Source organism: Rhinolophus ferrumequinum, chromosome 5, assembly GCF_004115265.2.
Source record: "Rhinolophus ferrumequinum isolate MPI-CBG mRhiFer1 chromosome 5, mRhiFer1_v1.p, whole genome shotgun sequence".
Lineage (NCBI taxonomy): Eukaryota > Metazoa > Chordata > Mammalia > Chiroptera > Rhinolophidae > Rhinolophus > Rhinolophus ferrumequinum.
In genome coordinates, this window is record NC_046288.1 from 82,379,318 (window position 1) to 82,392,995 (window position 13,678).

General features: G+C 44.5%; 1 protein-coding gene across 2 annotated transcripts in view; it reads left to right on the forward strand.

The window, feature by feature from the left end:
* CLNK (cytokine dependent hematopoietic cell linker) overlaps positions 1-13,678 on the forward strand; it is a 157,686-nt gene that overhangs the window by 93,567 nt on the left and 50,441 nt on the right. For both annotated transcript variants that reach the window (XM_033105433.1, XM_033105434.1), the window contains exons 4-6: positions 948-976; positions 10,029-10,066; positions 12,566-12,707. In XM_033105433.1, the coding sequence (XP_032961324.1) occupies positions 948-976; positions 10,029-10,066; positions 12,566-12,707 (209 nt within the window). The remainder of the gene's footprint in view (positions 1-947; positions 977-10,028; positions 10,067-12,565; positions 12,708-13,678) is intronic.

Sequence of the window (13,678 nt, forward strand, 5' to 3'; positions counted from 1 at the left end):
TGTTAAAGGCACAAACAAGGCAGCTCGCAGAAGCCATGTCCTTTGGAGTTTTCCGTTGCCCAGGGCTTCTCAGACCATTGCACGAAAGCAGGGGAAATGTGCTTCCAAAATCGCACTGTCCAAGGGCGAGTGGGGTGGTGAGGCCAAGACCTCCTGGGGAAATGACAAAGACGTGTACAGACAGTTTACCACAGAGGAAATGCAAATGGCCTGAAACCATCTGATAAAGACAACGATTACAGTTCAATCTCAGGAGTCATACAACAAGTGAGACAGAGAAAACAAGGGGACAAGTAGGCAAAGTCATTTTAAAGGATGCACTTCGTGCTGGCGAGAAACAGAGAGATGTCGCTTCTCACCTGTGCCTTAGGAGATGTGTTGATGCAGCTCATCCTGGCTGATATGCACCCAGAGGTCAGGAGGCCTGCGTTACTGGACCCCCTTCATTGCACGCAATGGAGTCTCTCCACAGAACTAGTCAGCATTGAGGTTAACACAGTAAACGTGGATGCTCATTGCAACATAGTAAAAACGAGCCAGAACCTAAGTGCCCCCTCCAAAAACCATACGGCCCATATATACGTTTTTGAACAACAGTGAAAGACAGTACAATGTATCTTTAACACTCGAACCCTGCTGCATTCTTTTTATGCTATGTTTATACAACTATATTTAAATGTACACAGATATCCTCATCACACCCGCACGCACATGTGCAAGGAGATTTGCCCGACTTGGGGTCGATTGTTATTTGCTTCGAAGTGCATTGTTCTATTTTCTATAGTCTCTGTCACGAGATGTTACTTTCGGTCTAGAACAGTACAAACATTAAGAAATGGTTCCATAGGTTGATCTGTGAAGTGGCTTTGAGGACCGCCCACCCCTTTCCAGGAGGTCTGTGAACTACGTGCAGCTGACACTCACCCTGGTTCTCTTTTCTGCCCTAGGTCATGGCCTCGAATCAATAGTGCCACAGGTGAGTCAGGGGCCCTCAGTCCCCTAGCGGGTGGGAATATCGGCACAGGCCTGTTGGACTCTTCCTTTCATTGTTTTCTCTCTTTCCTTCGATAAAGCCCCAGGCCTGTTCGAAATGACATGAGCTACTTATGGTATTTCCCTCTGGTCACTGCAGCATACAGCCTGGCCTGTGACTTCCACAAGCGCTGGAAGCTGGCAGACCAGGTGGGAATCCTGGCCCTCCACCTGTTAGCCTAGGATGAAGCACAGATCCCTGGGGCCTGGGTCCCTTCATCCGTACAATGGGTAGAAGTCTGCCTAAGTGCCAGTGGCATGATTACTCAATAGTTTTCGTCCGACTGGACTCTACATGATGGGTCCCCCAAAAAAATGTGTTGAGTGGGTCAGAAAGCACATTTTGTGCTTCTCCTGCCTTTCTTCTCAGAGCCTAGTTCCTGGCACTGGGCATTTCATTGGAGGCCCTTCAGGTGTGACTAAGAGGCCGTACTATTCATCTTGGAGCATTACTATTTCAAGGAGACTCCCATAGAATTTCCCTAGAAAGCTGGTGGCTAGAAAGGATGACCAAAATGAGACAGAAAAAGAGAAATGGACAAGAGGAAGTGTGCAAATCTGTGATAGAATCACAGGGTGTAATGTAATCAGCAAATGAATTCAAATCCAACGGCCCGTGTTAGAGCATTTAACCAGCACCCAGCATGTCTCCCAAAGCAGTGAGGAGAATGGGGGAAAGTAAAGTAAAAATTGCAAGTATGAATCTAAATAAGAAACAAGCACCAGCTCTAATCCCTCCTACGGAACACGTTTTAATCAAGCTTCCTGGTCAGGTCCCAACAAAGGTTGCGTTCTCTCAAGATAGATGCTTCCAAATTGTACTAGAATCTTTGCTCTCCCATACACCCGCTCCACCAGCCTGCCACCTCTCATCCCACTCCACCATCCACTTTGCATCCTGTGGAAAATTCTAAAGGGGGTGGTTCCCAGGAGCGAAGTTCCTAATCTGATGCTGTACGTAGCTGGTGAATTATAAACCACAGGACCTCACTTTCCACCTGCGTTAAGGTAGAGAAAAACTGACAGGTTTTCCATGTCATTAACAGCATTTTAGAGACGCAAACAGGTAAAAGAAAACAAATCAAACCCCCCAAAAAAGTCCACTGAGATACAGCTGCCCAGGCCGGCCCACACACACTCCAGTCTAAAATACTGCCAAAAATACTCAGCAGCAAACCACACCACCGCCTTTGCATGTTTACAAGTGTCTCTTCGACTCCAGCAGAGCTGATCTAATTAAGGATGCACGTGATTGACGTAAGACGCTGCTCACCACAGTGAAAGTTGTAACATTCCTAGATACTATATACATCTAGATACTGCAATTTTTTTTGCCAAGGGATTAGTTGAAAATACGGTGGGGCATCCATGAGAATACTATGTAGCCATTAAAAATGTTGATGTGGAAGCAGAGTCACGGGCACGGATGCGTTACATGCTGCTCTATGAGAAAGCCGGCAGGAAAAGTGTGCGCACAGTGTGGTCCTACGTACATAGACTGTAGCGCGTGGATATGTGTGCGTGAGTGATTTGGCTATACTCGAACATGTACGGTGGTTGTCTTGGTACGCGGACATTATGGGGGTTTTTATTTATTCATTTATTTTTGCTTATCTGTATCTTATACTTTTTCTACAGTAACATATTTTATACACTAAAAACAATCTATCTAGCTATATTTTATATGCTAAAAACAATATATAAACATATGTGTGTGTGTGTGTGTGTGTGTGTGTGTGTGTGTGTGTGTGTGTATATATATATACACACACACATTCCAAGCCTGGAGAAGACAGCCACGTATTCAAACTTGACAACCTGTCAATATCAATACCTTCTGTGAGGCTGGTATATAGAGAACAGTGCCATGGTTTTCCATGAAATAAACTCAGTTTTTCTCCTTCCACTGAATAAAGAATGAAATTGGAGAAGATATTCCTGTTTTAAAAGTGGGTCCTTCTGTCTTAAATCACCATATACAATTAAAAACTCAGACAATGATATATATTGGTTGATTCAATTAACCAGACAAGAACTTTTATTTTTGTACTGTGACATTTGTTTTGTTTTGGTTTTGTTTGTTTGTTTGTTTGTTTTAGTTTTCTAAGAAAAGAGATCTTGAAGGTTGGTTTTTCCCACTTTTAAAAGAAAAATTAATAAGGACTTTATAGAACTAGAGGGAGGAAAGGTAGGTACGGAATATGTAAGCAGCTGACGCCCCCTGCTGGCCCTTTCTAGATATTGCAACGCCTGCATTAATTGAGCAGAGGCTGGTTCTCCCCCAAGAAGTTGGGGAAATTGGTGGACAGAAACAGATTGAAAAAGTGACAGTTGAATTGCTGGGCAAAAGTGTTCACCCAATTCTTGTCAGCACAAGTCAGAATTTCAAATCATTCAAAGTTGGTAAACTCAAGGATTAAGAATTATCTTAAAAATTCAGTGCATATCAGAATCACAACCGTTAAAACCTGATGTTCTCAAGCCCACCCTAAGGTTTATGCTTTGACAGGCCTATAGTGAGACCCAAGAATCCTTACCTTTTACAAGATCATTCCAATTCAGGTAGTTTTAAGATGGTCTTTTGAGAATTACTGGCTGAAGCAAAAAAAAAAAAAAAAAAAAAGGAAAATTATCAAGACTGCTCCCAAGAAGCTTCTGCTTCTGTCAATTATCAGAATGATGACAGTCTCAGAATATTTCATCTGAATTCCCCAAGAAAAGGATGGGACGCAGCTGCCTGACTTCTCACCACTCGTTCATATATGCATCCATTTAATTCAAGCAATTGGTGGTAGTTCTTCATGTGACAGATACTAGAACCAGCCTTGGACACAGTGTTTTTAAAAAGAAAAGGAAGATGGAAGGTCCTGGGGACTCTGCCAGTCTGAAATTCTAAGACCGTGCTTTACAGGTGAGAAAACTAGGAACCGGAGAAGGGAACTGAATTTCCAAGGGCCCCCCAGGGAGAACATTAAGCCTGTTCTCCCAGCTCACTAAATGCTTCCCATGTAGCTGTTTCTGTGAGTTTGGACTATCTGTGCTTAGAATTTACAATTCATCATCTTCACACATCAGGAGACTGAGGTTCAGTGAATAATATCATAATGCCCACCTAGATAATTGAGCTGGTAGATAAATAGGTGATAGATAGAGAGATAGATAGATAGACGACGGATATATTATATAATAATACAATAGATATATCTAAGATACATATGTTATATGTCTGTGTGTATTCTATCTCTCTATATCTATTTATGGCTTTTTGTCTCTTTTCCTTCCTACTTCCCTCTTTTCTTCTTTCTTCTTCCTCTTCTTCCCAAATATAAGTTATATAGTCAAGGCTCATTGGCCATCATAATCCTTTACTCAGAGATAGTAAAAATGAATATCAGGAAGTTCATTCCTTCCCTTCCTATAGCCATGGATTAATGCCAAACTAAAGGTGGTCTAAAGTTAGGGAGGTGCCAGGGTACAGGGTGTGGACTCCCCTATTTCTCATCATAGTGACCAGAAGGTCAGGTTGATACTGTCTGTCCCCAAATATCTTCAATTTCCTGAAAGATAAAAATGAAGAGAGGTGGTATGGTGTAGAGAAGAGAACCCAGGGCTGTGAGTCTAGATCCCAGAGTCTGAGTGCTGGTTTTCTCATGACACCAGCACGCCCTAGGACTTGAAAAGGAGAGAAACTGGAAAGAAACTAACGAATACAGAGTCCCTCGTTTGTGCTTGGCATTTTATAAACTTCTGTAACTTAGCCACAGGGAAGCGATTTTATTATATTCAGGTATAGGCAAACAGAGCCCAAGAGAAGTTAGAGAACTTGTAAAGACTCAGTAGCATAAACCCCAAATCCATCACAATACACTTGGTGCTGTGTGCCAAATATTTTTGGCCTCACTGTTTTTCATCTTTAAAATGAGAGGGTCAACCAGATGCTGGTGGACACTGAACCCCTGAGCCTCACAGCTGGGAGGGACCCCAGCTTGAAGAACCCTTGTGAAGGAGTGACAGATGCATGTCAAGAGTTGAATGTTGAAAAAGCACATGTTTTGCTTTCAAATGAGCACTAAATAATGAACAAATTCCTACTGTAGATCTGAAAGCAGCGAGTACTAAGGATCTGGATTGAGTGGAAAAGATTTGGTCATGAAGTTGAACTTGAAAAGACATGAAACAGAATTCAGCAACTCATTAGTGGGGCACTGAGTCAGGGAGTTACTTTTCTTTAAACTTCTCAACAGCTATTTGGTAGACACCATTATTCCCATTGTACAAGTTAATATTAGTTAACTGAGGCTTAGAAGCTTGCCTGAGGTCCCATTGCCGTAAAGTGATATTGCCACAGATTAGAACCTAGAACTTCTCATTTGGCTTCCATGAAATACATATTTATGTATTTGATCAAAGGTTCTGCTATGTTATGGGTGAACTCCAAAGCTAATAAAACATGAAAGGCTGCAAGACATTTTAAAAAAGAAATCACTTTAAAAAATAACCATGGCAGATGTTTATTTTTTTCTCATGTAAGTGAAGTCCAGAGGTAAGCTGTCCAAGGCGGTTTGGTGGCTCTATTCCTTGAGAGCTCCCACTCTTCTTGTCTCCCTCCCTCCCTTGTATTTGCCTCAATCCCATTGCCCAAAATAGTGCTATCGTGCTCCAGGCCACAGGAGAGAGAGATGAAGGGAAGAAAAGGAAGGAATAAACAGCACACAACGATTTCTCTTAAGAAAGTTTCCTGGGAGTCATGAGTTGACTTTCCACCTCTCCTATCGACCAAAACTTGGACTCAAGGAAGATTAGGACGCGTAATAAGTATTTACTCTAAGCATCCGCGTACCCAGCTAACCATCAGGGGTTCTAGTACTGAGAAGAAAGGGCGGGGACACAGTTGTCCCCGGAGTGCTTCCTGATGGGCATTGGGATCACTGGCTTCTTGCTTTTCTCCGTATGTTCATGAGCAAGCCCAGCTGGCTGCTTCTGGAGTTGGAGGCAACCCCAACCTGCCCCCAACCCCAGACCACTCTCTCTATCCCCCTCCCTCAGAATTCTTGTGAAGAAATGAAAATGGAAGTTGGTTGTGCTTGGAGAATTTGTTTGAATATGAGTATCTCATGGCAACAGCACTTGGGGCTCGGCCAGCTGTCCTGGCCCTGCACAGGTACGAAATGGACCATAGATGAGGCACTGAAGTTCACGGAAGTGTTTACAAGTGAAAATAGTAAGAGAGTCTCCAACTTCATCTCATTGATGTGGCCCACCGTCTAATGGAAAGGAGTCTGAGCTTCTAAGTCAGTAATTCTCAGACGTCAGTGCAAATAGCTACCACTGTAGGAACTTCTGTAGAGAGCAACTGGTTTGCACTGGAGCCCCGGGTTTTCTTTATCTCCCTTTTTTTTCCAGCACCCAAGATGAAAATAGTCAGGGAACCTTAATTTGATGGGCGTTGGCCATACGCCTTTGTCATACCTCTGTGGGCATGAGGAGAGGTGGCCAAGATGACGGCCAAAAGCTGGGGTGATTGCTTTCTGCCAGTCAGGAAAGCCCCTGTGCTTTAAATGACACACATTTATCTTCACTTCCCTCTTAAAAATCACATGCAAGGGAATGTTGTCTTTTCTAAAAAGACGCTTCCTTGAGGGGCACGCAGAAGTCAGTTGTTCCCTGGAGCTGCCTGGTGTCAGTGGGTAATGAACGACCCTCCACAGACAAGACGTGAGCATAAAAGTCTTCCAGACGGTGACATGAGAAGCAACTTCCTTCATCTTTTTAGAAAATGGCTTTCTGAGATGCCAACCTATCTTTTAGCTCCAGGAAGACTCAAAGACCTGGAAGCATTTGGGAGGGCAGGAGGGGATGGTGCCACTTTGGTGGGGATTGGGGCCCAGCAAGAGGAAGTGTCAAACTCAAGTTCACTCAGCAAGGGAGGAGATCGGGTTCTACTTGAAGTTCTATTGATAGTTCCCAATTCTGGGGTGTTTCCACTGGACCTCTCACTCTAGCAGACTATTCATTTACTGTACACTTGCCATGCCCTGGGTTACAGGAGCAAACAAGAGCCTGAAATCTCACCACTGCCTTGGGGAGGCGTGCACCAGAGTCCATAACTATATATTTATTGCCTTGCTTTGTTCCTACATGCTACAGAGCAACTAAAAAGGATGTGTGAATCAGGGGTGGCCAACATCTATAATGCATAAACTACAAATGTTAGTAGTTTAATAAAATAAAGGTTTATCTCTTTCTCACATCACAATCCAATGTGGATTAAAGGAGGTCTTTGTCCAAACACTCATTTGGGATTCATGCTCCTTTTGATCCAGTGGCTTCCATTATTCCTAAGGGCCTAAGGGTCCTCTGTCTCTGGCCAGCCACCGAGGCAAGAACGAGAGCATGGAGGGTCAAGTGGGCTGCCATCAGCCCCCTGGAGTGGGCTCCAGCACACCCACCACATCCCAGCAGCCATAACGCCAAGCTGTGGCTGCCCAGTGCAAGGAATGCTGGGACATGTATGCCAGCCGAGCGCCCATGGGAAGAGGAAACGGGGTTGGTGAGCACACAGCATTCTCGTTGCCATGCCAGGAGCTTGAGGTAGTGAGGACCAGAGAGTAGCTCCTTAAGTTTCACCTAAGATTAGTAGTCAGGGATGGTGACATGTAAGATATGATCTGATGGATGAAAAGGACCCAGGCAATGGCAGAGCTGAGGAAAGAACGTTCTAGACTGAGGAACGGCATATGCAAACTCTCTGAGGTAGAAGGAGCTGGGGGTCCTGGAGAGACTAGAAAGGAGGCTGACATGGCTGGACTTTCGAGGTGAGGAAGAAACGGGAAAGACAGAAGATTAGGAAGGAGGCAGGAGCCAGGCGGTGCGGGGCTCTGGGGCCGCAGCAGAGGATCTGGGCTGTATTTCATGGGCCATGAGTAACAGGCACTGATTTACAGGTTTAAAACTATGCTTTTAAAATTACATTTCCAAAACTCTGCAGTGCTATTCACACAGCTCGGTACTGTGGGAAACAGAGAGAAAAGTCAATTCTGGACAGTGTACGTTCACAACAAAGAAGCAATCAGGTGCTGCCTGTTCTTATGTAAGTGCCACAGTGAGTGAGCGAGACAGAAGACGAGTGTTCTAACAATTCAGAGATATTAAAGCAGCCTGGAGTGAGCAGAGCGACACCCCAGGAGGATCTCCAAGGACAGCATTTTGGGAAGCAAAATGGGGCTGGGGGATGGGAGAGAGGCAGGGAGGGACTCCAGGCGGGACCAACACGAAGACCCAGAAGTGACACGTAGCCTGTCTGGGGACTCCAGGAGTCTCGGGCTGCATTGCCGCCTTTGCTGAAAGAAGACCCCCCGCAGCTCTCCCACGGGATGTTGGTATAATGAGCACACTCAGCGAGGACAACCTCCTAGAATGAAATTACACTGAGCCCTGAGTTAGACAGTGGGCTTGCTTTCTGAGATGACCAGGGCCAGAGCAGATCCCCAATACACCTGTGATCACCTCGGGGCCAGCTGGTGTTTGATGGGTGACCTTATTGATTTCACTCAATTCATGAGAGGGTACAAAGTGCTACTCTGACGGGCCCACCAACCTGTGGGCTTCTCTGCCAGGGATCTCAGCCGGGCTGATCACGCTGGGACAGGCAGGTGTCGTTAGTGCCCCAGCGTGGTGATGGCTGCTGGCTGGGCTGGGACTGGTGGCGGGAGGTACAGGATTCTGCATCTCCCAGCCCGTCTCCTCAAGGAGATTAGCTTTGGCTGGTTAACACATGTCCAGCCACTGGTCCCAGGCATACTCCAGACAGCTGTGTTTTCCCTGAGCCCAACTTTCCTTAATTGACACGTTGCACTTGTGTAAGAGACTTGGGAGTGCTGACACAGATTCACAGCTCTGAATTTCATATTTTGGTATGGTAAGAGAATTCGGGGTGAAAGGACAAAAGTTTTAGAAAATCCTGAAGCCAGACCAAGATACAGAAAGGCGTACTATACCATGTTCCTCTGCCCTCCCCGGGTACATTTGCCCCGAGACTCTAAGCAGCTAAAGGAGGAGGGGAAATATAATCTCTCGTGGGATTGCGTTCTCCATTAAATTGAGGCAAACTCATTGCTGAGACACACACAGCTTCTGGTCCTGAGACCTGCTGGGAACTTCTCACATATGTGCTAATAAAGAGAATGTGATAAGAGCATAATGTTCCTCCATGCAGGCTAACAGCGTGAAACTGTAGTGCAATTTAGGAAAATTAAGTCTATGAGGAAGCAAGAAAGCAAACAAAACAAAAGCCCCGCAGGTCATGTGAGCCATGCTTTGGTGGTTTTGCCGAATCTGAGGCTAAAAGGGAAAACACACAAACACCTCACACCCAGGGCCCTAGCTGAGCTGCAGGCAATCTTTCATAAAACAAGTCCAAAGGAGGGCGAGGCACGTTGAGAAGCTTCAACTAAACAACATTCGCTCAACAAACACCTATCAGGCACTCCTCTGGTCCATACTGAGCCCCGTGCCTGGAGGTGGGGCAGAGGAATGCTAGAGGAACGGCCCTGCCCTCAAACTACTTACACACAGTCTAGTCAAGGAGACAGACATAGGGACAGAATGTATGGACGGATAATTGCAAACACAGCCTATTGGGCACAAGCAGGGCAGGGGCGGGGACTTAAACCCTTCATTGGCTGAGATTGCTGCTGAGTCATGACTGGGGAGGTGCAATTGATGGTGGGGGCGGGGCTCCTCTAACAAGTGCGTCTCAGGGTGAGAATGTTAACCTGCTGGGGAAAGAGTGAGCCTTCCTAGTCCTTCGTCCTTTCCCATGGCTCCTGGTTTAAAGGGCACCAGACAGAAAGAGAAGTATAGAAATATGCACTTCATTTCGAGCAATTTCAGTCAAGAAAAATTAATTGAAACGAGCATCAGATTTCTGGGGAAAAACAGAGGCCCAGCTGAATTCAATGTTTTGCATTAACATTTTGTTCTGTTTTTGTTGGCAGGCCGGTACCAGACTATCAATGAGCCTCTTCTGGATTGCGTAAGTCAACCTGTTTTCCCTTACCTGTTTTCTCCATCTTTGATATTTACAAAACAAATGGCTTTTTTCAAGGTCTTGGTGAATTAAAAACAAAGAAAAAAATTTTCCCAAATGGTATTATTTCCCGGCAGGGGAAATTGTATTTCAATTCATGAGTATAAAACTGTATCGCAATTCCTTAGCTATAAAATGGAGATAAAAATTAATTTACCTGCTCATTGCAAAGATTGAATAAGGTGAAAATTCCAACATATAGTGCTGGCAAGTGTGCAAGGAGAAAAGCACTTCCTAATGCTTGTGGTGAAATGTTAAAGTGGAACAAACTTTCTGGAAAGCAATTTCATAATATTAACTAATCAAGAGAAAAATATCCATTTCCTTTGGCCCAATAATTTTATGGTTTGGAATTTAAACTAAGGAGCTAACCTAAAATTTGAATTAATATTTAAACATACTCATTTATATTTTATAATAATAGATCTTAAGTGGAAACACACTGGTATCATGCTGTTCAATAATAGAAAAATAGTTGAATATATTATAATATATTCATATTATGAAGCCATTAATATTTACAAAGAATTTCAATGACTTAAGAAAATTTGTAACAGAACTCAAATGTCTAATGTTTATAAATACTTTTATTGTTGAATTGTATATCTGTATAATTTAAATAGTTTTAACTGACATCTATAGATGGAAGATGGAATAGATTGGATGGATAGATGATAGATAGATAGATAGATAGATAGATAGATAGATAGATAGATAGATAGATAGATAGGTAGGTAGATAGATAGATAGGTAGATAGATAGGTAGATAGATAGAATCTGCCTGTAAACTCACTGGTTCTTTCCTGTTTGAAAGACTCCTTTAAGAATCTAATTGAGCTATGGATCTTCACCCCAGGACACACACACTGGACTTTTAGTTAAGAACCCCTGAGACGGACAGCAGATGGATAGTAAATAGGTGAATATAAAAATAGATGTAACTTGTTATAATTAATACAAAACGCCATCTCTTTCTCTTTCTGGAATGAAAGAAACCAAAATATTTATATCCAGTCCTAGGAGCAAGATTCGCAGGCTCTGGTGTAGCTTCTCCTCAGACCGGGCATGGTGGTTATTGTTCCTCCTGGTGTCCCTACACACCCTGCCCCCATGAAATCTAGAAAGGCTACTAGATGAAAAAAGGACTCTGTTGTCACATCCCCAGTTCTTCCAGTAAGTCCGAGACTTTCCCAAAGAGTCTGCACTGTGGGGAGTCTTGTGTGGTTGCCATAACAGTGTGCAAATGGTGCCCTTGCCACCAATGTCCATCTGTCAAGTCCCCAAAGGAGTCACATGCCTGTGTCTCCAGCTCAGAACTCACTTGTGTGCAATTCTGAAGGAGAACAGCACGGCCACCATCCCACCCCCCTTTGCCAGGTCAACTGGGAAACCTCCCACCAGCTTCGCTTTGCCCCAGCGCTCTGCTCTACGCACACTGAGCACATCGCAGGCAGATGCCAAAGTAGAACCGTGATGTACGTTTCACTCAGTGAATCTCTGAATTCAACCACGTAAAATAGGCTTAGCCATCTCTAATTTACAGGTTGAGCGTCTGAGTCAAGGAGGTGCAGTAACCTCCCCAAGGTCATAAAGTGGGTCCACAGTTAAGATCTAGGATGGGGTGACTCCATCCTGGTTCCATGCTGCCTCCCAGCAGGCCAGTCTCACCGGTTTCCCACCCAAGTACTCCCAGCCTGAGCCCTGCTTTCCTCCTGAGACTTAGGAGGCGGGGCTTCATGGCTGCGGGGCCCAGTTGCTGGGGGCACAGCATCCACGTGGCCAGACAAATGGTCCTACTCCAACCTTGTGCCCAAGGACTAGACCTCTTTCCTTGGGTCACCAAGCTCTCCCCTTCTACCCTATGATGACGATTACATCTGTTGTGGATGGGTACCCTTTCTCTGCGTTCAGACTCAGAGCTCATTACTGGTACAGCATAGAAATACAGCTGAAATTTGTATAGGGATCATGTATCCTGCCACCTTGCTAAATTGTTTATTAGTTCTAATGGGTTTCTTTTTTTTTTTTTAGTGGGTTCCTTGCCATGTCACCTACAGATAGGTCCCATATACAAGATCATGTCACCTACAGATAGGTCCCCTTTCTGCTTCTGAGGGCTTATGGGATTACATTGGCCCGCTCACGTAATCCGGGATGATTTCCCGATTTCAAGGACTGCTAATAGCAATCTTAACTACATCAGCAATGTCCCTACACAAGGGCACCTAGAGAATTATTTGACTGAATAACAAAGGATGGAAACATTTGGAGACATCTTTAAAATTCTGCCTACCTTGAGAATGTGACTGCCCCCGGCCTCAGACTCCACAATCTTTAATTCCCAGTTGGGAGAATCCGTATCACTCCCTAGCTAGCACTGTAGCCTGCAATCTTTATCATCATTGTGCCTTTCTTTGATTCACTCGAATGGTCCCTCCTGCTTAGGAAAGGAACTCCGCTGCAGTCCTGGATGAAGCAGAACGCCACAGGGATGACGATTATGAAGACCCCGAGCTTCCTGTGGCAGAGGCGTGGCGATCGATGAAAATCCTACCAGCCAGGCCTATAAAGGAATCTGAATATGCGGGTAAAGGCTGGGGTCTAGAATCTGGAAATGCACGCCCATGCTGCAACATTGCACCATAGTTAAAGCTGCAGATGCTGAATGAAATAACTCTCGGTTCAAGTCCTGCCTCCATGGCTTTCCAGATATGTGACCTCAAAAAGTCTCTAAAACTCATGTTCCCTCTCTGAAAATCAGGTTCATAATAACAGAACTTACCCCAGAGAGTTCTTTTGAAGATGCCATGTGTGATGTATGTTGAGGTCCCACCAGAGGACTTGGTACAGATTCAGAGCTCTGCAACTGTTGGTTGTTCTTATCATGGCGCTCTTCCCAACTCCTAGGGATAACAGATGAGCACGGCAGAGGGTGGACAGGCAGAGATGTGGACAACATGGAAAACGTTCAGCATAGAGGAGAGCAGAGTGAAGGGGAAGACTTTTTAACTCGCTTGATTCGTTTTGCAGGTAGCCAGCATATGAGTAGTACTAGAGCATGGCATCAAAGCTCAACTTTTTAAGAGTAAGGAAGACCTAAATCCATACCCACCTTTGCCTCTTTCTAACTGGGGCACATCAGCAGCTTCAGCAAACTCTCTGAACCTCAGATACAGCACACTGCTGTAAGAGAAAGCAGGAGATGTGTGCTTTCTGAGGGCCTCACCTACTGAAATGAGTCTACAGAAGTTTATTTGGAGAGAATCACCTTGTAAAGAAGGTTGATATTCCTTTGTTCATTCAGTCAGCGAGCATTTACTGAGTGTCTACCATGTGTCAGTTATCATATTAGGATTGACCAAGGGACACAAAGATAAACGAAGCATAATCCATGTTCTCAGGAAGATCAGAATCTAGTGGCAGAAACAGAAAGATCAACAGATAAATATAATAGAACATGTTAAGTGTATAACACACAATGGTGGGTGTGGGTGGGTGGGATCTAGAAAGATTTTCGAAGGGCATGACGCAGCCCAAGCCTTGAAGGATGAATAGAAT